Source organism: Myotis myotis, unplaced genomic scaffold (genome assembly GCF_014108235.1).
Source record: "Myotis myotis isolate mMyoMyo1 unplaced genomic scaffold, mMyoMyo1.p scaffold_m19_p_18, whole genome shotgun sequence".
Taxonomy (NCBI): Eukaryota; Metazoa; Chordata; class Mammalia; order Chiroptera; family Vespertilionidae; genus Myotis; species Myotis myotis.
In genome coordinates this window covers 29,675,279-29,701,027 of record NW_023416322.1, presented here as the reverse complement: position 1 = coordinate 29,701,027, position 25,749 = coordinate 29,675,279, and the positions used below count along the sequence as shown (strand labels likewise).

At 38.7% G+C, this 25,749-nt stretch overlaps 1 protein-coding gene across 4 annotated transcripts in view; it reads right to left on the bottom strand.

The window, feature by feature from the left end:
* Positions 1–14,962, bottom strand: part of VPS45 (vacuolar protein sorting 45 homolog) — a 46,234-nt gene extending 31,272 nt beyond the window's left edge. For 2 of the 4 annotated variants that reach the window (XM_036343619.1, XM_036343618.1), the window contains exons 1-10: positions 14,759–14,962; positions 13,815–13,949; positions 11,018–11,078; positions 6,183–6,262; positions 4,883–4,951; positions 4,647–4,784; positions 4,090–4,200; positions 1,721–1,855; positions 1,182–1,295; positions 646–813 (exon numbers count right to left, since the gene is read on the bottom strand). In XM_036343619.1, the coding sequence (XP_036199512.1) occupies positions 646–813; positions 1,182–1,295; positions 1,721–1,855; positions 4,090–4,200; positions 4,647–4,784; positions 4,883–4,951; positions 6,183–6,262; positions 11,018–11,078; positions 13,815–13,949; positions 14,759–14,851 (1,104 nt within the window). In that variant the 5' untranslated portion in view covers positions 14,852–14,962. The remainder of the gene's footprint in view (positions 1–645; positions 814–1,181; positions 1,296–1,720; positions 1,856–4,089; positions 4,201–4,646; positions 4,785–4,882; positions 4,952–6,182; positions 6,263–11,017; positions 11,079–13,814; positions 13,950–14,758) is intronic. The other 2 variants (XM_036343617.1, XM_036343620.1) reach the window with 2 other exon arrangements.
* Positions 14,963–25,749: the final 10,787 nt, after the last annotated feature.

Genomic DNA, 25,749 nt, shown 5'->3' with positions numbered 1-25,749 from the left:
GGAAATACCTCTAGAATAGCACTTATTGCACAGTATTATAAATCCTGGCTTAAATTTTTCTCTTCCCTATTATCATGTGAACTCTTTGAGGAAAAAAAATGTTATTATATTGCATTTTGTACCTGTAGATCCTCATAGCACCATGCACGTGTAGCGGACATTCATGTATTTGTGGAATGAAAAACAGATGTTCAGTAATGAAAAACTGAGATAATGTATTTTAATTTATTATATCTTTTAAAAGCTTCCTAACGACACCGTGTGATAGATATCATTATACCTATTTTTCAAATGAGGAAACTAGTTCAGAGATTAAGCCAAAAGCTCCAGGTCACAAAGCCGGTAAGTGGCAAACCAAAAACTAAATTCCAGACCTTCTGATTTTAGTCTAGTATTCTTTCTAGTAGATCAGGTTACCCTCCTAAATATTCAATTAATTGCCTGAACCCTTTGATTGCACATTATTCTTTTGTGGCTCTTATCATGTATCTATCTTAATATTAAACTGTGTACTTGTCTCAGCTCCTCGTTAGACTGTAAATTCCATGTTGGTGAAGAAGGATCACTTGCCTTAGTATCTCTTGCTCTGCCTGGCACAGTGCCTTACACATAGTAGGTGCTCATCAAATGGGACTGAATAGATACCTGGAGAGCACTAGAATGGTCATTTTGACAGGCCAGTTCTTGTTCAACCTCCGAAACCTCCAGCAGATTCCGCTCACCGACCAACCGAGACAGCTCTCCAACAACTGTCACGTGCTTTGATACAGTCCCAGACATCTTCTTGAACTGTGGGTAATTCTCAACAAAGGCCTGCCACGGGAAAAACATCAATTGGGGGTTCTATTATTTTTTGACCAAGGATAGGCATGTATGAAGGAAAAAAAAAATCAGGGATTGTTCTGCCAAGAAAAGGGCATCTACAGCTTTCAATCACATGGCATCTGGCATTTTGTTATGCCTAGGAAGAGAAGAACTGGTATATGTAAGCAGACTGAGTCTTTTAATAGTCCAAAGGTGACTGAAGAATGGAAAGAAGTTTATGGCTTATTACGAAGTTTTCACTATATTGTTTTCTAAAGAGAAATATTACAGAAAATACCTCAAAACAAACTAAATGAATTAAGGTAGAAATAGAATAGCTCCCAAACTTGCATGTTAGTCATCCATGTTCAATTTACCTTCATGTCTGCTATTGATTCTAGTTTTTGCTGTTCTTTTGGTTTCTTCTTCTGAAAGTCTTCCATGAGATTCTTTATATTGCTACCAATCTCAGCGAAGTTCAGGTACATGTTCTGTGAAAAAGGAAGTTGGAAACACAGTTCTATCAACTAGTCTGACGTTCAGACAGTTTAAAAGAAGAAATGAAAAAGAATTCTGAGCACAGTTAGAATTAAAGGGTAAGAAACTTCCATTATAACTAGCAAGTCTGGACATTGGTCAGGACACTGGTGATGAATACCAGTAGTATTCTCACAAAGGGCTACGGGAGGGAGGGAAGTAAGTAAATTGGGTTCTGATTTTAAAGGTGGAAAACCAAGTATGTGATTTCTATGGAAAAAATATTGTTAAAGGGGGGTCAGAATCCAAGTCTTCTGCCTTCCCTTAAGATGCAGTTTATCCACATCGGATGCCTCCATCATCCTTCCACATGAATTCTCACAAGTCAATATTGACCTTCTTACATAAAAACAACTAAACTCAATTAAAAACCACTTACATTAGCATAGAATTCATCGTTTTCAGCAGATAGGACCACCTCTCTTAAGTCTTTACTGATCCCTGGCACTCTGGAAAGATCAATCCGATTGTTGTTTATGCCCAGAAGTTCATGGACCATGGCTTGGTATGTCCACTAAATAAAGAATCGTGACAAAAAAATTGGTAATTGACAACACATGGAAATAGCAAATGTTTAGGAAAACAAAAACGAATAACTTATTCTTAGTAATTACTCTTCTTTACATGGAGATTCTCTAGTTCAAGTTTTATTGGTATTTTGTGCTATACTAAATATTAAGATTGCCATTTTAATTGGTTAAACATCCAAATGTCAAAATACTTTTAGATTTCACACTTTGAAAGAAGGGCGGCAAGATTAATATTCCTGATAAAAAGGAAAATTAGATCTATCATTAGCTCCAATTTTGGCCTGTGAATTAAGGGTATATTTTTGGCTTCACGGATAGGGCTATATTGGTACTGCAGTTACAAGCTGTACCATTTCCTGTACGCTTCTGTGGTTTTCTGCAGCATGAGAAGTGTATTCTTGCAGGTCTGAGTGGTGCTATATTTATCCTGGGAACACTAATATTATCAGAAAAAACCCTTGTGAGTTGATGAAAATACACATATTCAGAAGCTTTATATTTTTACTTAAAATGAATTGTGAAGAGGGTTGGTTTCCAGTCTTACAAATGTGAACTTATTTGGTAAAACTGGAAAAGAGAACCCCCAAATATTTCCTTCTGGCCATTTATAGAGAATGGGTTACTTTTAATCATAGGCCCATTGGACAAAACTAAATATTTTCCAGCAAATTACCCTCTAAATCTAGAATCTAATACTAGAAATATTTACATATGTATATCCCATCTTTTAAAAATCTAGATTAAGAAATGACTTGAGGTTATAAAAGATGTTTTATTTCCTAAAATATCTGCCAGATGAATCCTCAAAACAGCCAGTTTCATTAGGGCATTTAAAATAAGCACAACCAAATGTTTTATGCTTCCATAGACAGCATCCTGTGCATGCTCTGCCATCAGCACTTACTCTATAATTAAGTTATCTCTTTTCTTCTCTCTCCATTGGACCACAAGGTCTGTGAGAGAAAGATTTTTTAACCTTTTATCGCCAGGACTTAATACAGTACCTGCCACATAACAGGTCCTTAGTGAAATCTGTTGAATGAATGGTTGCTTTTCTTTTGCAAATAGAATTATAGGCAATCATTTCTCTTTCTAAATTTTTTATATTATCAAAATTTATTTAGTGAACAAATATTACTTTGAATTTTAGGAATATAAGCCTATTGCATCATAGAGCAGTTGCATTCCACAGCGCAGATCTCCCCAGCATTAACATTATTACCTATAAGCTGGGAAGGAACTGAAATATAGACTGTGCCTTTCCCTACACATTCAAAGTCACGATTAAAAAAGCATCTACTGTGTGCAAGGCTCTGTGCTTGTACTTGCATTAGAGCAAACACTGGCAAGACAGTCTGCCTTGAAGGAATATGTAACTAGGAGAGTGTGAAAACAAAGGTTCAGCATGGTGAGTGCAGCGCGAGACACATGAGACACACAAAGTTGCCAGAAATTTTAGGGAAAAAGGGACATGTCTGACTAAAAGAAAAAAGGCTTCAAGATGTTTCGAGTGATTTTTAAAGAGAAGAGCTTTGATAGGTGAAGTTGGGAAGACAAAGTATTCCAAACATTCCAGAGCTAAGATGGGTCACAACATGAATAAAATGATGGCAGGAAACCATGCGTGGCATATCTGCACAGTCGTGAGCTGTAGGTTTTGTACAGGGTTGGGCCCATATTGTGAAGGCTCTCGGATGTCAAGATCAGGCGTCTGTATTTAACTCAGTAGGCAAATGGGAACCAATGAAGATTTCTAAGCCAGCCGTAAACAGGACCAGAACTGTGCTTTGGGGAAATTAATTTAACAACATTGTGTCTGTGGAATATATTAGAGTGGGATGAAATGTAAAGTGGGGATTAAGTAGGTGACTATTTCAGTATTCCCATGAATGATTTGGGTCTACATCAAGGTAACAGCAGTAGAATGGAAAAGAGCAGACAAACACTGGAAAAGTAGAGTCTATAGGACCTAGAAGTTGCCCTGATTCGGGGTTGGGGTGGTGGTAGAAAGGGACAGGAAGGATGAGGCAGAAGAAAGAGCCAAGGATTATTGTGGCTAGAAGAATAGTGATATCAAAAAACCAAGAAATATAAGGCAAAAACAAGAGCTGAAAATTAGGAGGCAAATAAATGGGCCATCCTGTTCATTTCCACATCTGCATTTTGATGAACAGCACTTGCAATTATCCTTATGTTATGCTAACAAAGGTTTTTGCACCTGGTTTAGCAATGGGGTGATGGCATCATCGCAGCGATCTAAAATAAGCAGCAATGGAGGAACCTCAGTCCGCCGGAACTCAAATAGCTCATATTCTTTAGTTATGACTTGCTGTGGGTGAGAAAGAGTTTGGTCAACCAATTAGTTGCAGATAGCAATGATATAAATAGTAAATTAATACATAAAAACTACATTTAACAAAAGCTCTTTGCACCTTCATGGCCTTCCGTAAAAAAAACTTGATAAAGTTTAATAACATTCTATTTAAGAGGATAGAATTTGAAACTCTATTTCACAGGTAATTTGATTGGATCAAATTAAGTTAAATAGCTTGGAAATGTTTCTTAGGTTACACCTAAGAATTTTACCTTTAATTTGTTGCTTTTTTTGTTGTTATCATTGATACTTTTGGTTTTGAATTACAAAGACCTACTTCTTTGCCAATAAGCCTAACACCTCATCTCCTTGGTTGTAGATAAATATTCCTTTAGTTTTTGAAATATGGTGAGGAAATGAATGGTCATGATGTTTTGGAACCAGGCTAGGGAATGCCATACCTTAACACATTCGGCAAGTCTCTTTGCTGCCTCTGATGAAAGCTGATAACGAATCATAGGGCATTTCTTCAGGGATAAAAGGAGAGCCGTCAGTCCTTGAGTTGTTCTGGACAGCTGGGCTGGGTCCCAATTTCGACCCTTTTTAAATATTCAGAGAAAATATTTAAATTTTTTCTTATTCGCTGAATTAACTCCCACCTGATAACTAAAAAAAAAAAAATCCTTTCCTTCCATACCTGGCAGCAACCCAAAATATTGAGGGAAAACAAATGTGGATTCACAGCAATGTAATCACCATAAAATTCCTGCAAATAAAGCACCAAGATCAGCCAGTCAGATTCCATAAACTCCAACTATATCATGCAGCAATATTTTCACATGTGATATAGTCAAATTTGAGGAAATGTAAGTGTAAAAGATAGAACAATTGATCAATTAAAAGTTAACAAAAAGTCAATGTGGGGAAATTAATAAAATAATTATAAAACAGCAGCAATAATAAATCTTAAAAAAAAAAACCCACAAAAGTTATAGAAGTGTACATATTATATGCCTGGAGACCTCTAGGACTTATCAATTAGTAAAAATAAAATATTGCTATAGGGTATACAATGTTACACTCAAACGAAAAAGAACTTTGCTTTCCAGTGCATTCTCATGAGAGAGAATATGATTCAAAAGAGGTCATTCTTTTTTATTCATTTTTCATCTAGAATATCCAAAACTTGTTTATTTGTGGTCCTGAATACAATATTCTGCAATTAGCTGATAAATGTATTCAAACGTTTGTGATAAATGTATTGGAGAACACTAAACTATTTAAGAAGGGTAACATGATATGTTCTAATGTGATGTATTATATAGCATGTAGAATAAATATTTAGGAGTTTCCAAATTTTAACCTAATGACAAATGTCTGCTTATTATTCCCAAAGCAAGATAACCACAAACAGAACTTCAACAAACCCCATTCACATCCTTTACTTCCTATTCTATCCCAATTAAACTTGGTCCTAAAGATGAACATTCTTTTTTAAAAATATATTTTTATTGACTTCAGAGAGTAAGGGAGAGGGAGAGAGAAATATCTGTGATGAGAGAGCAGCATCGACCAACTGCCTCCTGCATGCCCCCTACTGGGGACCAAGCCCACAACCCAGGTACATGCCCTGACCCGGGCATGAGCTCTTGGTTTCTGGGTTGATGCTCAACCACTGAGCCAAACCGGTTAGGGCTAGATGAACATTCTTATAGGGTGGCTCATAAAACTGTCATAGGACATTTTGATTCTGTCCCCAACCCTGTGAAACTCTTCCTACTAATAGTGGGATCCACTGACTCCTTTAATCTGTTCCCATCCAATTTGATATATCTTCCAAACTTTCTAAATATAAATATAGTCTGGTGCAATGCACATTGATTGTGTCTGATGAGTAGCCTCCATTCTTTTGAGACAGCACTTTCCCTACTTTTAGACTCAAATCTTTAGTAAAAAGGGCCAATATAAGAGACGAGTTAGAGGACCAATATGTTTACCTGAACCTCAGCCACAACTTCCTGTTCATCGGCTTCAGCTAATGACTTCACATCACTCTTGCTGATCACATTACTGAAATCTGAAACAGACATATGAGTTATTATTGACTAGAAGGAGATCATCGTTGCTGCAATTAGACATAAATGGGCCTGACAGTTAAAGCCTAATGAATAAGGGAAGTTTAGTACACATTGTAGTAGATGTCAAAGATCGAACACCTTCAAATTGGAATGAGCAGCACAAAGATGTTTAAATCCATAGATTCATAATAGTAATTTTTTTTTAAAAAAAGGACCACCATTGTAAGCATTGTAGGATGGTAGGGAACCAAGTCTTATGGTGAAAATAGAAGGAAAGGGTAACATGGTAATAAAAAAAAGGGAAAGAAGTAAGCTTTTATCCTTTTATACATAAACTGTATCACCAGATAACCAAATAGTAGATGAGGGGAAATTTCTTTTTATAGAAATATTCCAGCTGAAAAATAAAGAAGGAATGATAATGATATGACAGAATTAAAACAATATTTTTTTTTAATATATTTTATTGATTTTTCACAGAGAGGAAGGGAGAGAGATAGAGAGTTAGAAACATCGATGAGAGAGAAACATCGATCAGCTGCCTCCTGCACATCTCCCACTGGGGATGTGCCCGCAACCCAGGTACATGCCCTTGACCGGAATCGAACCTGGGACCTTTCAGTCCGCAGGCCAACGCTCTATCCTCTGAGCCAAACCGGTTTCGGCTAAAACAATATTTTTATCAGCCCCTAATGAATCAATGGTTGGACCTAGGCATTGAGCATCAACCACTGCTAATATCACAGTAAGAGACGATCAGTGGAAGTACACCACACTACCTATGAAGTATTCTTGTCAAAAAGAAATAAAATCTGAGTCTAATTAAACCTCTACATCCAGGTACCAACTTACAGAAACTGGAGGTGAGAGGAATATTTTAAACTGCAAAGAGCCTGGCCCGCGTGGCTCAGTGGTTGAGCGTCTACCTATGAACCAAGAGGTCATGGTTCCATTCCTGGTCAGGGCACATGCCTGGATCTCCAGTGGGGATGTGCAGGAGGCAGCCAATAAATGGTTCTCTCTCATCATTGATGTTTCTATCTCTCTCTCTCTCTCCCTCTCCTTTCCTTTCTGAACTCAATAAAACATATTTTTTAAAAAATAAACTGCATGGTGATACAATCAGCAAGATCCAGGCTATAGGAAACTTTAACAGAACAACCTGGTTTCTTCAATAAATAAATTGCACAGGAGAGATAACCAAGAAAAGAGCAAAGAAAATTAAACAGCTTATCAACCAATAGCAATGTGTGGACTTTACTATGATCCTGATTAAAACAAACCATGGGGGGATGGGGAGGGGGCAAGACGAGAGAATTTGAACACTGAATGAATATTTAAAAAACAAATTATTTTTTATTATTTGGGTATACTAGTAATGTTTTTAAAAACAAGTCCTTGTCTTTTAGAGATGCATAATGAAATATTATGGATAAAGTCATATTATATATTAGATTTCCTTCAAAATTATATTGGTGGGGGAGTAGGTGGTAGTAAGGCTAAAACAAGATTCGCCATAGCACAATAATTATTAAAAATTAAGTGATGGGTACATTGGAATTTATTATACTAATCTGTCTACTTGTATATATACTTTGAAAGGAGCCTGTTATACAAGATATTTATTCAGTAGACATAAAAATATAGAAAATTAAAATTATAAAAAATAATATGAGAAGGTAAGCTAAGTGCTAAAATAAACGTTGATGAAAGTTTGTAATAAATGAAATTACTATATACAAACATTTTCATTTATTTCAATCTAAATAACTAAATAAAATTGTGAAATTGATTGCTTCACCCAGGAAATTTCAATTGGCTTTAGTGCTAACCACTTTAATATATATGTTATGTAATTTTTTTCTTCTACTTCATATAGATTTACAGTTCAAATCAATCTTTAGAACCAGAAAAGTAAATATTAGATTTATTATTCCTTATTAATCTTAATTGCTGCATCAAAGAACTCTCTTTAGAGGAAAAAGGAGCCTTTTACCTCATGACCTATTTCATTTTTAGCTAAGTGATACAGCAAAAGAGTGATTCTGTTAGATGTTCACTTACCTTTAAATTTGGTAGCACAAGGAATCAACCTGTCTCTATGCCTATCTATCTATCATCTACCTATCACTGAGTACAAAGTATCTACACTTTCCCAAGTATTTAGCTTGTGATAAGGCTAAAAAATACTGGAATGACTACACATTTATCAAGTGGCTAAAATAAAAAATAGGGGCAACACCAAATGCTTGTGAGAACACAAAGAAACTGGATCACCTGCACATAGCTGGCGGAAAAGTAAAATGGTATAGTTACTCTAGAAAACATGTGGCAGTTTCTTAAAACATCAAACATGCAGCTACTACATAACTCAGCAATTGCTCTCCTGGTTCATTATTTATTACAGAGAAATGAAGACTTATGTTCGCACAAACACATGTACACAAATGTTTTTAACAGCTTTCTCTGTAGAACTGGAAACAAGTCAAATGTCCTTTAAGAAGTGAATAGTTGCCCTGACCGGTTTGGCTCAGTGGATAGAGCGTCGGCCTGCGGACTGAAGAGTCCCAGGTTCAATTCCGGTCAAGGGCATGTACCTTGGTTGCGGGCACATCCCCAGTGGGGAGTGTGCAGGAGGCAGCTGAATCGATGTTTCTCTCTCATTAATGTTTCTAACTCTCTATACCGCTCCCTTTCTCTCTGTAAAAAAATCAATAAAATATATTAAAAAAAAAAGAAGTGAATAGTTAAACTGTGGTACATCTATACCACAGAATACTACTCAGTAATAAAAACTATTGATAGGTGGAACTTGAATTAAACTCTTACGCTGAGTAAAAAAAGAAAAAAACAATCCCTGAAGTTTATATGCTCTATGATTCCACTTAACCTTCTTGAAATGACAAAATTACAGAAATGGAGAATAGATTGTGGTTTCCAGGGGTTAATGAGGGGGTTGAGCGGAAGGGAAGTGTCTAAAAAAGGACAATACAAGGGATCCTTATGGAGATGGAATGCTTTGTATCCTGACTGTATCAATGTCAAAATTCTGGATGTGATATGGTATTATAGCTACCTAAGATATTACATGGGGGGAAAGTGGGCAAAGGATATACAGGATTTCTATATTAGTCTTATAACTATACTAGAGTCCCAGTGCGTGAAATTCATGCACCCGGTGGTGGAGGGAATCCCTCAGGCTGGCCTGTTCCCTCTTGCAATCCAGGAGCCCTCAGGAGGCACTGCTGCGGAGGCGGGAGAGGTTCCTGTCACTGCCACTGTGCTCACCAGCCGTGAGCCTGGCTTCTGCTGAGCAGCGCTCCCCCTGTGGGAGCACACCGATCACCAGGAGGCAGCTCCTGCATTGAGTGTCTGCCCCCTGGTGGTCAGTGCACATCATAGTGACCAGTCGTTCCACCTTTTGGTCAATTTGCATATTAGCCTTTTATTATATAGGCCGTGAATCTACAGTTCTCTCAAAATAAAATGTTTCATTAAAAAAGAAAACCCGTGCCCTATGTGGTTTGGCTCAGTGGATAGAGCATCAGCCTGTGGACTGAAGGTCCCGGGTTCAATTCTGGTCAAGGGCACATTCCTGGGTTGCAAGCTGGGTCCCCAGTAGGGGGGGTGCAGGAGGCAGCTGGTCAATGATTCATTCTCATCATTTATGTTCCTATCTCTCTCTCTCCTCTCCCTTTTTCTCTGAAATGAATATATATATATATATATATATATATATATATATATATATATGAAGGAAACCTGTGACTATTAGTCAAAACCAACCAACCAACCAACCAAAACAAAAGTAAGAACACTGAAACTAATAAAATTACGTATTTTTACCTCTTGGGGTTGTTTTAAGGGCCAAATGAAATAATATATAAGAAAGTTCTTTATAAAATACAAACTCTTATCACAAATATTAATTTTTGGTACCATTGTTAAATTGTAGTATATGCTGAAGAAAGTATGTATAACACAGACTATAGTCTAAACCCTAAAACTCCAAAGTCTTCAACTTCTCAAATGCCCTACATACTGAGTGTTAAGTTTTTGTCCTTGGTTTTAGAAATGGCACAAATAAACTATAAAGATCAATAACGACATCTAGAGGAGAAACCATGTAACTGCCAAAGCAGAATGTATTACATTTAAAAAAAATCAAATCTGTATAATGGTATAATAACCACAAAACTAGTTTGTTTCCAGGCCCCTACTTCTCTATCCCTGGCCCCACCCACCACCACCACCAAAGTTAGGCACATAAGAGATACCTACCTGATGACTTGTACTTAAAGTACTACATAAAGTAGCAACGAGAAGTGAAATGTTTTTATCTGGTATGTAAAGTAAATCTCTGCCTTTCCAACAAACTCAAGTATATCCTCTCTCCAAGTAAACAAATTAGCTTCTATGCCTCAGTTCATAAAAATGTGAAACAGGAATAAGAATACACTTTGTGAAAATTGGCTACTAGTACTTATGACTTCTTGCCTTACAAAGAATTTTAAAAGGCAAAGTTAAACAAACTTTTTTTTTTATCCAAGCAATTAATGGTGAATGGAAATCACATTCAGCTTTCTGAAATAGAATGTTGCTTATAAGACTTTTAAATTTTGAAAGAACATTAAAAAAAACACAGACATTTTTAGTGAAAGATTCAATTAACTTATTGATGATACAAAGAGACCAACAGAACATTCTAGCTAGGTTATAGTTATATGATTGAATAGGTGAAATAACATACTTACAAATAAAATATATACTGTATTTGGGTCTTCGGAGCTCCTGAATCAGATAATCCACATTCTCCTAGAAAATAACAAACAAACAAATAAAATATGAAAATTGCTTCAGTGAAAAGTTAATAAACATCATCTATTGATTTATTTAAGTATTTACTGAGAGTCTACTGTGTGCTGAGGTCTAGAGTAAGTATATATATGTTGGGAGAGTGAAGGCTGGGGATGAAAAAGAAATATATTAAATATAATGATAAAGAATCTGCCCTAACCGGCTTGACTCAGTGGATAGAGCATCAGCCTGCAGACTCAAGGGTCCCAGGTTCGATTCCAGTCAAGGACATGTACCTTGGTTGCGGGCACATCCCCAGTGGGGAGTGTCCAGGAGGCAACTGATAGATGTTTCTCTCTCATTGATGTTTCTAACTCTCTATCCCTCTCCCTTCCTCTCTGTAAAAAATCAATAAAATATATTAAAAAAAAAAAAAAGAATCATATGTATGCCCTAACTGGTTTGGCTCAGTGGATAGAGCACCGGCCTGTGGACTGAAGGGTCCCAGGTTCGATCCGGTCAAGGACATGTACCTTGGTTGCGGGCACATCCCCAGTAGGGAGTGTGCAGGAGGCAGCCGATCGATGTTTCTCTCTCATCGATGTTTCTAACTCTCTATCCCTCTCCCCTCCTCTCTGTAAAAATTCAATAAAATATATTTTTTTAAAATAAGAATCATATGTAATTTTAACTAGCTGTGTTACATTGGCCAAATTAAGACTAAAAATATATAAAGAACACAAATGTTGAAATAACACATAAAATTGATAATTCTGCAAATGTGTCTCAAACTGCTTGTCTATAAATTATTATATTCATCTATCAAAATTATTATAGAGTATCAAAACATGTCTAGTCCTTTTAAAACCCATAGTCAAGATAAAATATAGCTAATTATATTTGGCTTTTAACTTATTGGGACCTAAGACTGCACAGCTTCAATGTTTGGGAAGTATTTGCAAATAGTAGGCTAAGATCCTTTTTATAATTACATTATTTTAAAGTAAAATATGAAATTTAGAAGTAAAACAGTTGATTTTTATATGGTCAAAACATTATAATTCCCGTTATATAATATTATAATGCAGGTCTTATCTATTTTTGATAGTATAACACAGGGTTAAATTTCAGTATAAATTTGGTCCCCAAACTGTACATGACATATCATTTTTTAATGTTAAAAAAACCAGTTTCCTTACAGAATTAAAAGTAATGTAAGCAACCCACATTGCTTGTTAAGTGGAAAAAATATTTTGAAAATTGTCATTTAGATTAAAAATATCTTAAAAAGTAACCTTATAATGGAATCTTAAGGAAAAATTGCTTTTAAGAACATATATTGAGTATGAGAGACTATATACATATATATACATTCATATACTCTCACATATATATGTGTGTGTGTGTGTGTGTGTGAAAGAGGTTCTCCAATAAAAATGTTAGGAAATGATGCACTAGGTGATCTCTAAGATCCTTCTCACAACCTGAATGTTATGACTAAGATTTACAAATGTGAAACAACTGGGAACTATTATAACACAGTATTCATTAATTCAGGAATGGCTTATTGAGTATACACTATGTGGCAGGCATTGGAGACATAATAGTGTGGCAAAACAGACCCATCTCTATTCTCATGAAGCTTACTGTTGGTAGGTGAGATAGATATTAATCAGACAGAAAATATAATACTTCAACCATGACAAATAATAGGGAGAGGAAGATGGTGCTGTAATGCTTATAAGAAGCGGGGTTGACCTGGTCAGCAAGGCCAGGGAAGTTTTGCTTGCAGTGAAGAAGTTCCCAACAGAGAAGGAGCCTGTGCAAAGGTCCTGTGGCATGATGGAATATAGTATACTGAAACATTAGTGTGACTAAGAGCAGAAGGGGGAATGGTTTGAAATGAGGCTGTAGAAATGATAGGAACTAGACCACACAGGATCTTGCAGACCACAATTAGGAGTTTTGTCTTTATTGTAAAAGTAATGAGAAGTCATTCAAGGTTTCCAAGTGGGGAGAACATGATCAGATTTGTATTTTGGAAAATACATAATGTACAAGCATGGTAAAAGAGTATATTGAAGAACAGGAATATAAAGTAAGAGAGTATACAAAATAAGATTGAAACAGTTAAGGGTTTTTAAAGGAGGACTTAAGCAAGATTTAGATGTTGGACAAAGACTGATGGAAGGCTAAAGAATCTCTAATGAGGGCAAGAAAAGAGAAATGAGAGTATAGGGATGATACAAAGGCCTAGTGGCTATAGTGGAGGAGCAGAGGTGGGACACTGGAGTTTGGATACCTAAGGGCAGACCAGACCAGTTAAAGGAGTGCTTTGCGGACTAGGCTACTAAATATAGATTTAATCATAGAAGTAAAATTGAGCCATTACAGGTTTCGGAGCATAGATGTGAAGAAAATGATAAAAACTCAAAACATTGATATAAGTATATAAGATTAAGTGGCAATGCTATTTAGTGAGAGGAGGTTAATCCAGGAATAAAGTGATGTGGGTCTCTGTGAGGGTAGTAGCTTTGAAAGTAGCTGAGAACCTAACAGACATTTTGAAGGAAAACACTGGCTGTAAGGAGTAAACTGAGATATGGGAAGGAGGAGAGTCAAGATTTTAACTCTGATAAACCAGGATAATTACGATGCCACAAATGATAATACAAATTTATTTTGCCTTCTTAATGCCTTGAGATCATAGCGTTCTGTATTTGCCTGGGCAGATGGCAGTTCAGTATGTAGTACCTTCGTAGGTCGAAGAAAACAAATTGCTTTCAGGTGTTTCATGACCTCCCGATTCGCGGAATCAATGCGTTCAAAAAGGTACACTTCCTTCTGAAGAATCTCTGATTGTGTGTATACCATACTCACTATACCAGTCTGTAAAGAAAAAATAATTACTAATATTATGATGGTCCAGAATAATAAAAACAAGCAACAATACCCTAAGGCTTAAACTTTTTCTTTCATTACTATTTAACTGGATACCTTAAGTACTAACATATGTAATAATATTTACTGAGCATCCAAACATGTATGTAATGTACCAGAATGCTCTCTGTAAACGTGGACAATCCATACATGCCTCCCTCCATTTTTCTATCACCTTAAAAGAGGTGTTTTAAAAAAAAAAACTGCGATTAACAAATAATAAATAACCTGTCATCTCAGCTTGAGCTCCAACATTTTTACTTTAAAAACACAGTGTTGCCCTAGCTGGTTTGGCTCAGTGGATAGAGCATCCGCCTGCGGACAAAGGGTCCTGGGTTCGATTCCAGTCAAGGGCACATGCCTGGGTTGCGGGCTTGATCTCCAGTAGGGGGAGTGCAGGAGGCAGCCTATCAATGATTCTCTCTCATCATTGATGTTTCTCTCTCTCTCTCCCTCTCCCTTCTTCTCTGAAATCATTAAAAATATATTAAAAAATAAAAATAAAAATAAAAACACAGTGTTGAGTAGAAATAACAGGATCACCCCAAAGAGGGAAAAAAAAAAAAATCTCTGGCAGTGGTTAAAGCCATTTAGTCTGAAAACCGACTGGGCAAGCTGAACACAACCTTTCAATTCCGTACAGAACCGACCCTCCTTTAAAAATCTTTAATTGAATACCAAATCCTCCAGTGGAATGTGACCGGCTATCGTCAGGGAGGGAGGACTCCCGCACGAACCCTGAGCAGAAGCAAACTCACCGTCTCTTTATCCATGAGCAGCACTTTCATGCCCGGCCCGCTGTCCTCTATCATTTTGGAAATGTACTGCTTCACAGCCAGAACCACGTTCATGGTGGCGAACTGACAGGTGAGCCCCACAGCCCTTCCCGCCCCCTTTTCTTCTGGCTACATGAACCCCCGGCTTCTCGGCCAGGCCTCCGCCGCTTCCTCCCCGCCCAGCCTCGGCTTCCGGAAGTCCGGGCAGCCGCGCTGCTGGGACTTGTAGTTCCGCCGCGCGGTCGGGAGCACCGGGCCTGCGCGTCCCGCGGAAAAGCCCGGCGGAGACGCTGGGGCCGCCCGGCCCTGACGGGGCTGTTGACCCCCCTGCAGCCTGCAGGTGTGGGAGACTTGCACTCGCAGACCACGGGCGTCCGGGCCGCGGTCTGAGCCCTCCTGCTGCCTTGAGGGGGGAGGGTGGCGCCTCGAGGGGTGAGGGCACTTGGCATAAGGCCACCTCCGAGGCAAGAACGGCGCGTGGCGGTGGTTACTCTTCGCCATCCATGAACGCTGCCTTGGATGGCAGTGAAGGGCGAGGGGAAGGGAGATGGCGTTGTGCTCCCGGCTGCTCGGGACTCGGAGGCACGGCGCTTGCTAAATGGTGGCGGATCTCAGCGTCACGGGGTCCTTGGGGCGAGGACAGTGCCCCAGCCAAGTGAGGCCCGGATTGGGGTTCCGAGGACCGAGAGCATCTGAAGTGGAACGAATGCTCGTTGAATGAATGAATGAATGAATGAATGAACGAAGGGGCCGCCCTTTCGGGGTGGTTTGGGGGAGGCCTCATCTCCCAGGAGGGTCTGCCCTGGCGTCGGCCGCGGGGACTCGCCACTCGCGCGCGCAGCCGAGCCCTGAGCGACCCCGGGGTCCGCGCGCGAAGCAATTGGACGCCGCGGCTCCCGCTGCGGGGGGTGAGCGGGACCTGCGCCCCGGATCCCCGTCGGAAAGGGGGCGGGGGTGGGGTGGCGGGGGCGGCACGTATCCGCTGGGGCTAGCTAGAACGAAGTAGCCTTGGGATTTTAAGGGAAAACTCACACATTTTGATTTAAGAAACCACAAAAACCTGACAGCAAAATAAATCTTAAAGCCAACAACTTCACAAAACCCGCATTTGGGTTTATATCCCGCAGGTGTTCTCTCCGCACCGTTTGTCCCTATGGAGGGTAAATGTTAGTTTCCCCGCACCTAAACGGGGGAATTGTGAAATCGGGAGAGGTAGCAAGAAACAACTGCGAGAAATCAGCGACTGTAAATGCTTGTAAATATCTCCATCAAAACAATGACCAGTGTTTGTCGGGGTCAGTGTAATCAATAGGTTGGTTCAAAATGACCAAATCAGTCATCCTTTCATTGAATTGTAAGGAGTATGTAATTAAAACTAGATCCAGAGCACGTTAACATTAATCTGGCTGTTAAGATTGCTTTATAAAACGTGCCCTGCTGGTGTGGCTCAGGGGTCGAGTGACGACCTGTGACCCAGGAGGTCCCGGTTTGATTTCTGGTCTGGGCACAGGATGGGGGCTTGGTCGCAGTGTGGGCCCTGCAGGAGGCAGCCAATCAATGGTTCTCATTCATGTTTCTCCTCCCTTCCTCTCCGAAATCAATAAAAAATATATATGTTTTTAAAAGATTGCTTTATAAAACGTTATACACAATTTTCAAATCCTTTAAGGCAAATTAGAAGCCACTTGAAATACAGATTTTTGTCACTGAGATTGTGAAGAAGGTGTTTATTTTCTCTCTTGGTAAGTTTTATTACCAAGTAAAACTTCCCATTGGGCTTTTTTTTTTTTTTTTTTTTTTGAGATTTGTTTTGAAAGAGAAGTTATAGTAAAATGAAAATATAAATATTTAAATGGATACAAACGAGAAAAATCTAAATCTACACAGAAGATACCCAATAAATATTTAATGTTGGTGAAACTCATTACTGGGTAAACTGCTACCGTGGCACGTTATTCGTTTAAAATGTTCATATATTATAGAAAACAGAAAACCCCAATGCTAATGAAAAATGAAACACCTGCAAATTCTTTAAGTTACTGATATTTGAATTCACCTCCACTCACCTGTCACTGGGTTTTTGTTTTTTCTTACCTGTAATTTGGACTTCAATAAGATTGTTTTCCTTTGACAAATATCTCAGTTAACTTTTGTAACGTTCCTTCGAGTGAGTATTACCTCCATATTACAGGAGTTCCAAGAAGTTGAATAATTTTCATGAGGTGACAGAAAATAGCAAATAGAGAAAAGCAAATCTTTTTCAGTGGGCATTTTACCATATGTTTCTTTGTATAGATTGTTTTCCTATTTTTTAGAAAGTACATTGTTACTTCTTTGAGGAGAAAGAATGTGGTGGTTTTGCCCCCCCGAACCCCCCCATCCTTTTCACTAGTGCAGTGCCCTGCACACAGAAGATACCCAATAAATATTTAATGTTGGTGAAACTCATTACTGGGCAAACTGCCACAATGGCATGTTAAATAAAGCATAGAGTTTTACATGCACAGAACAAACAAAGAGATCAATATACTTACCTAGGTGATTCATACCAATCATTTTATTGAATAATATGGAATAAGTTCTGGAGAAATATCATGGGTTTTCTTTCCAAATTCCTAGGTAAATTATAAGAATGTAGACTTGACCGTTACTAATGCTCTTTTAACAAATAGCATGACATTTGTTTTTTTCTGATTATCTGCTAGTAGTGATTAAAGAGAGGATCAATTTTGTAGAATTGTTGAGTAAGAATTTATTGAAAAAGCATCCGATTTAGAAAGTATTTCATTTACACTTGAATTTTTTCAGTACTCAGATAGAGGGCGTCCTTGGACCACCAAGAAGGCTCTTTGTAACTGGTTGCTGGCTCACTGCGTAATGGTTACATGAATAAGGGAAAATACCTTGTTTTGGCCAAAATAGATGATTACAACATGTTTGTTTAATATCGAGTTTAACCTTTTCTTAGCTTTAAGTCTTATTGAACTGTTGCATAAAGAGACTGCATTATCATTTTTTTTTTCATTTCTGAACACCAGAATCTATGCTTATACCCAGAACACTATACTTCAAATGGCAGTTTTCTGTTTATGACAAAATATAACTGGGTGTCCCCCACAAAAAATGTATGTACACTTTAACAACTGATAGCTCAATTTTGAAAATGAAATGTATTTTAATAAACACTGCCTTTATTCAAAGTATGTGTATGCATTTTTTGGAACACCCTATATAATTAATAGTGAAATTGTTTTTTCTCTTTAAATTTCAGTGACTAATGAAAGGATAAAATAACATCCAGACTCACCACAGCTAATTTAGGAATAACATTGGGAAATTAGGTTTTTTTCCTTCCTGGGGATGTAATAATTTAAACGCAGATGCTACAGAATGATTCAATTCCCTGTCAGAGGAACACTCAGTTTAGAGCGGAGCTTGATTGAATGAAAGAATACGGAAGTGAGAGCCAGGTAATCTGATTTATAGTATATTTTACTACTAATATCTGGATGAACTTCAGAAATGATTTATGCTCACTAGTACACTGTCTTTCAAATGAAGGAAATGGACCGGAAAACCCCGGTTCATAAATCTATGAGTGTTAATTTTTTTTTTGTATAGAGAAGTCATTCTCTTTGTTTTGTATCTGCATACTGTACATGTCTTGTTCAATTTCTGAGAGCAGCATCCTCCTATACAATAAAAGCGTAGTATGCAAATTGTCCCCTCCACTGGGAGTTCGACCAGGGGGCGGGACACCAGGGGATGTGCCAGCTGATACTCTAACCACTTCGACAGGGCGGGGGTGGGAAGGGAGGGAGTACCTGGCCGGCAGCCAGCAGCCACTTAGGGACCCTACCAGTGGGGCCTCTAGTATTAATATAAATCTAACAACGTCATGATCTGCTTTAGCGCTGTCTGGAGCCCCCAAAATGGTGTAAGGTCAGGAATCATTTGTCTTTGACAATTCTTAAGAAAGGCTCTCCTTTATTCGCTATCCATGAATAGGTTCTTGGGGATAGCTTGTTTATTCCTTCTTTAATTTTGGTTCAAGCATTTCCTTAAGTGGGGGAAGAAGAAGGCTATATCTCCCTTCTTTAATTCCTGGTGGAGGGGTGTGGATTTTATCAACTTTTTGAGGGAAAACTGTACATAAATGTAAGGGCTGAATACCTCAGTGTTTCAATGTTTCTTTGCTTTCTCCTGTGGAGTATTTAGGAACTAATCCTTTCTGCAAGTAAAGTGATGGCATCAAGGCTTAAGACAAGAAAGAGGTAAAAGTAAAGAGAAAGAAAGAGAGTTTAAATTATACGTGTCTTATAAACATGCCCTGATGGGGGCCAGGATCAAACCTGCAACCCAGGTACATGCCCTTGACCATGAATCAAACCCAAGGCCCTTAGATGTGCCAGTTGACACTCTAATCACTTAACCACTCAGTCGGGGCTATGTGAATATTTAATGCCGCTATTTTTAATTGAGTTAAAACATCAAAATTGACACTTAACTTTCACAAAGTCATTTCTCTATGTGGTTCTTAGAGGAAAATGTCTACGTCACCTATCTAGACATCTAGTTCCTGACACTGGTTGCTAGAGGGTATTCTTTCTTTCAACAAGCATTTATTGAACACCTACTATGTGCTAGCCATGGAAGTACAACATTAAAACAAAACAGACAAAATTCCTAATCATGGAGTTTACAATCTAGTGAGGCCATTCAGACAAACACAATAAATGTTATGGTGGTGATAAATCCTATAGAGAAAAAACAGGTTTAAAGAAGGGAAAGGCAGGAGTATTGGAATGTGTAAGGTTTGCTGTTATAAATTGGGTGGTCAGTGAATCATTCACTGAGAGCAAAAACCTGAAGGCGTAAGGAATAAGCCACATGGTATCTAAATAAAGAACCTCCCAGGTAAAAGGAAGAGCAATTGCAAAACCGCTGAGGTGGAAGGCGCCTGTTCCGATAGCTGGAACTGAGGGGAACACTAGGGGAAAAGGGATAATGGGGAACAGTTTGTGGTGTGTGTGTTTGTATCTGAAAGCATTAGTATCCAAGGTATCTAAAGCGCTTTATAAAACAGGTATAATTTAAAATGGATAAATGTATGGAATCCTATGATTAGTAAGCTCAGTATGGAGAATATCTGATTTAAGAACAATTCTTAGGTAAAGGACTATAAGCTTAGCTTTGAGTCAGTGTAACAGGATCTGGCTTATGAAAGAGAATCGATGCAAACTTCAGATGTAGTAAGATAAGAATAGTGTTCTATATACTCTAGCGAATACCCAGAGTATTGAGTTTTTCATAATTAGCAAAAATTCATGTACTTTTTAAAGCAAAAATAAAAGGGAGGGATGTATGAGAAGGCCTGAAATCTGTGAAAAAGTGTCAGTTCTGCTAAAATAGTTATATATTAGCCGACTTTCCAGTTTCTGTTGCCCATTCTATTTGTTCCTGGAGGTATATGCCCTTATTGTCATTTTAGTGGTGTTTACACAAGGCTATAAATAGTCTTTTTCTTCAGATTAAGGAATGAGCAATAAGATAAACAGCTTTTATTTATTTATTTTAGAAAGAAGGGGTGTTATTTTGTGCTACTTCTTGAACATTTTGAGATCTACCAAGAAAGCTAGCCTGCTTTCTTAGGAAATTGATCTTTAGTATCACTTTCATTAGTTAAACTGCTGAGTTGTCTGGACTATATCTGATCTATTTTTTGCTAGCTCTTGTTTTTTCATATATGATTTAAAATAGTCTTAAAAAAGAACTACAGTTTGTAGGAGGAATATGAGCAGTAGAAGAGTAGATTACCATTATTTTTAAAGGCCTGGACCACAGAGGTTTATGTGGTTTCAGTTTAAATCTTATCTGATTAATAATTCATTTCTAGTAATGAATAAAAGATGTAAATGAGCTCAAATTATTCACTTTTGTTGGTGCTGTTGTTAATTTGCTGTGAGAAAAAATACTTGTTTTGTTAAGTAAGATAAATTAATGATTTTAATTAATATGAAAATCACCTTAAAGCACATCTTAATTTCATAATTTTTATTTCTGGATTTACTTCCTTGTGGGTCATTTCATTAAAATAATTTTTCTTATATTCACCATAGCTTTATTAATAATCATAAAATTTTCAGCAATGGGAAAATGATTGATTACATAATAATGGCTTCACTCCTTGGAATGTCAAGCCATCACAATAATTACAATGATGAAAGACATAGTAACCTGGTAGAGTCTCACAAGAGAACAATATATGAGCAAGTATCAGGCAAAGATATTTCATCCGGAAGGCAGTGTGATATCATGAAAAGACACTGACTTTGAACCCAAAGCAGCCAGGATCTCAACCTCAGCTTTATCCTCTCACCAGTTGTGTGGCTTGACTCCTTGGACCTTGGTGTTCCCATCTGTCCAATGGGGACATTGTTAGCTATTCTGCAAGTTTGTTGTGAAGATAACAATTAAACCAACCCTACCCAGCACATATTGGTAACATTCAAAAAAACTTAAACCTAAGGGAGATGGTAGAAACATACACATATGGTAACCCCTGTGCTAAGGGTATGGTTGGCATGTTATTTTTTCTCTTTTCTAGAATCTGAACTTGCTCTCTGAGAGGCTCTGTTAGGGTGCTTTTATTTTTATTTATTTATTTATTTATTTATTTATTTCCATTGATTGATTTTTCAGAAAGAGAGAAGAAGGGGGGGGGGGGAGAGAAAATAGATTTCTGTTGTTACACTTACTTATGCATTCATGGGATGATTCTTGTATTCGCTCTGACCAGGGGTTGTTGAGTGGCTTTATAAGCTGGGGACAAGCCGGCTTGTGGAGGGTCAGGGTCCAGCTATTTCCTTCTTCAGTCAGGTTGCTCAGTAACTCTCTTTGCCCCTGTGCCGTGAGGGCCAAGGCGGCAGATTACAGCCAGGAGAGGTTATATAGCATTCACACCTTGATCGACTGCATTCAATTAGTAGTTTCAACATCTGCAAAGAAGCAGGCAGTTAGAAGATAAAATCACCTACTGCAGTGTTTTGAAGTAGGGAGTGGAGGGGTGGTAATATTTTTGATGTCACCTTATCTGGCATTTCTTTTGGCCATCTAGCATCTGTGGTGTCCTGGGCCTGGGCCCTCTGCTGTCTAACCCTGAGCACATGTGTTTTTGATATTATGGGTGATGAAATAAATACACACAAGAACATATGCCATATACCAAAGTATGGTGGCTGTCTAGTGGGAAAGCAACTGTGCAACTGTTTGAATTCTGAACGGAACTAGCCACTCTTGGATGTGGAATGCCATTTTTACTGGAAGACTGCTGGCAGCAGCAAAAACGGCACCAGGTGTTAGATCGGTGTGGTCAGACAGACTGGACCTTGGTTCAGCAACCTGGGTACTTGAGTTCTGGCTAAGAAAGAATTCAGAGCCAAGGCTCAAACTGTAAGTGAACGTTTATTTAGAAAGTCACAGAGGTAGAAGAAGCTAGTGATAGAAGAAATGGGCTCAGGAAACAAGTTACAGAGGCAAAGGAAGGGCCCTTGGAGCTTAACAGAAGGAGAGAAATGTAAAGGTAATGTGCTTGGGGGAAGGAAAGGCACAGACCTGCTCCTGGGAGGGAGAGGGCGAGGGGTCCTCCGCCCTAAGGGCTTTTAAGGGCGGTGGATTTAGGGGAGGTCCCAGGGGAGGGTCTCAGTAGCATACTCATCAGCTTGCCAGGTCTTTCCTTTTAGGGTTGTGGCCTCCACCGATTGGTCCGCCCCATGGTAGGGAGTCATTAATCAATTCAGCTGGTCAAGACATCACCTCTCTGGTTTTGCTGCTTTTCTGGGCCTGGAGCTGAAACACAATTGAGGCCTAGATGTATTTGATACAGTTCAGAACCTCATTGTCCTGGGGGTTAATGCTTAAGGGCTAGTCTCCGGCCCCCTTGTTCATTTCCCCTCTCAGGGGGTCTAACCCGCACGGCTAGCAATGAGCCCCAGGCGGAAAGGTCAGGGGAGGTTCTGAACTGCATGACTGGTGATGTGTTAGGGAAGGAAAGGTTACCCTGGGGGCAAGGTCCTTGTTTTCCCAGTTTGCCCTTGGCTAGGCACTGGGGGCTTCTGCCCTGGTGACCTTCTGAACCTGACCCATTGCCCTTGCTCTGCTCATGTCTGTCTAATTGCCTACCACAGAAAAAACAACAGATAAACTATGAATATTGAGGCATAGGTATATGGCAGATGTTTTCTCAGAAATGGACAAAGTGAGCCTATCACTTCAAGGAAAACAATTGATTACATTTGTTGCCAAAGATAAAATTTGAGAATTTTTCAAAATTAGAAATTTTGGAAAAATTGTATCTGCCATTGTTTTCTTTTTTTAAAAAAGTAGTTTTACTGGTTTCAGAGAGGAATGGAGAGAGAGAGAGAGAGAGAGAGAGAGAGAGAGAGAGAGAGAGAGAGAGAAACATCTATGATGAGAATCATGGATCGGCTGCCTCCTGCATACCCCACACCACCCACATCAGGGGGATTGAGCCTGCAACCTGGGCATGTGCCCTGACCAGGAATCGAACCGTGACCTTCTGGTTCATATGTCGACATTCAACCATTGAGCCATGCTGGCTAGGCTGCCATTGTATTCTTAACAGCTTCCCAATGCTTCAGAAGCCCATGCTGCCGTGACCTGCATGGCGAGGTTCAGGATCTGAAGGAGGGGCCGACGCACAAATGAAAATGCTACACCAGAAATATGAATTTAGAAGGCATTGTGGGGCCAGGTGGAACCTCTTTCCTGAAGAGGCACACTGAGTCCTGGCCTTGTCTGCTTTTTATTCCGTTTTAGATACACATCTTGCCCTCAGGCAGGCACATAGCAGACAGTCTCAAAGGTCAGTAAAGGTCAGTAAGGTCCAGTAAATATTTACTTGGAGGCTGCCAGGTCAGGAAATTGCTTCGAGCCACCACTATCAACATAATCAATGCCTAGCGGCAGCCCTGCAAACACTCAAGGCCTCCTGCGTTCCTTGGTGCGTCCTCATGACAGTGTTGGCATGCGTTGGCTTCCCACACTTAGCTTCTTCCATAGACCCTCCCAACTGACGATGTTTGCTTAAAGTTGCAGTTAGTTTTCATGAGGCCCATAGGCAAATACAAAATAATACTGCAGTATTCAAAATGTGCTATTTTAGGTAACTCAAAGCCAACATTTATATTTATATTTTTGACCTAATCTAATGCCATCACAACCCCAAACAACTTATACTAAAAACTCAAGAACTTTTATCCAAGTGTTGGAAAACGGATTTCTAGATCATTCTGACAGTCTTATTATGCTAAAAGCCAGAGGGATGAGCTGTTTCAAATGTTTGCAGAAATGATTTCTTTTTTTAAAGTAGCTCTGTCAGCTGGAGAACAGAAAAGGAACAAATTTGCTGAGTGAGGATGGGTTGGAGTGGGCCAGAACTCTTGTCATAATTCTGTAATTGGCATTCCTGCTGGAGCCAGGAGAAGCCTACATGCGGGGGAGATCTATAGGGCTGTCATCTAATCTAACTCAAAGTGCTTGTGTGAGTAATTTTTAAGTTCCAACTGCAAGTAGGGTACCGGTTATGACCTTAATGGATAGCAATAGACACGTGAGATTTTTGTGTTTATTATTATACTGCGACAGACTGCCCCAGTCCGATACCTCTTCATCATGTCCCAGACATATTATCAGCAGCACCAAACTATGCCTATGAAAGCCTTTTGAGAAATTAAATAAAGGAGATAGATCATTAATGATAATATGCTTAGAGACGTTTTAGTATTGTGGTTTTGGAGTTAGATTAGTCAAAGCTTAAATTCTGACTTTGCCACTAATTATCATGTAACTTGAAACAAGTTTCTTTAACCTGTGTGACCCTCCATTTTGTCCATTATAATATTCATGGTAATACTTATCACATGGGTTACTGTGAGAATTAATGAAAGTAAAGTGCTTATTACAGTGCCTGAATATAATAAAGTGTGCAGTGGCTGATAGCTGCTGCTGCTATTACTACTACAATAATAATTACAGTAATGTGAATTTCATACCTTAATGATAGAGGTTAGGAGAGACTAAAGATATCCCATAGCTTACTCCTGCTATTTACACTGGCAAGTTCTTTGAGGTATAGAGACAGTTGGTAATATTAGATATCATTTAAGGCCATAGCTAAGATTCTTATCTTCCCCCAACTATTTCACTTAGTTATCTGGAAATCAGAAAAAGAATGAGATTGGGAGGTTGGAGGAAAAAGTATTTTGTCCTTAAAAGGCTATATTTAAAAGATGCATATTACTGATTTTTAGACCTTTTAAAAGTTTTAAAGGTGTGCCGAAACCGGTTTGGCTCAGTGGATAGAGCGTCGGCCTGCGGACTGAAAGGCCCCAGGTTCGATTCCGGTCAAGGGCATGTACCTGGGTTGCAGGCACATCCCCGGTGGGGGATGTGTAGGAGGCGGCTGATCGATGTCTCTCTCTCATCGATGTTTCTGACTCTCTATCTCTCTCCCTTCCTCTCTGTAAAAAATCAATAAAAATATATTTAAAAAAAAAATTAATTAAAAAAAAAAAAAGTTTTAAAGGTGATAAATACCAGTATCAGTAACTGTTCAAAGAAATGAGTCTGTAGAAATGTAAAATGGGCCCTGGATGGGTGGTTCAGTTAGTTGGAGCATTGTCCCAATGACCAAAAGGTTGCAGGTTCAATTCCCAGTCAGGGCACATACTTAGGTTGTGGGTTCCATCCCTGACTGGAGTGTGTGTGGGAGGCAACTGATCTCTCGATCTCTCTCTCTCTTTCTTTCTCTCTCTCTTCCTCCCTCTCTCAAATCAACAAAAACATATCTTGGGTGAGGATTAAAAAAAAAAAAGAAATTTAAAATGGTACATTTTTTTTTGGGGGGGGGGGGTCAGGCAATTTAGTAATATGTAATAAAGAATTTGACCCAG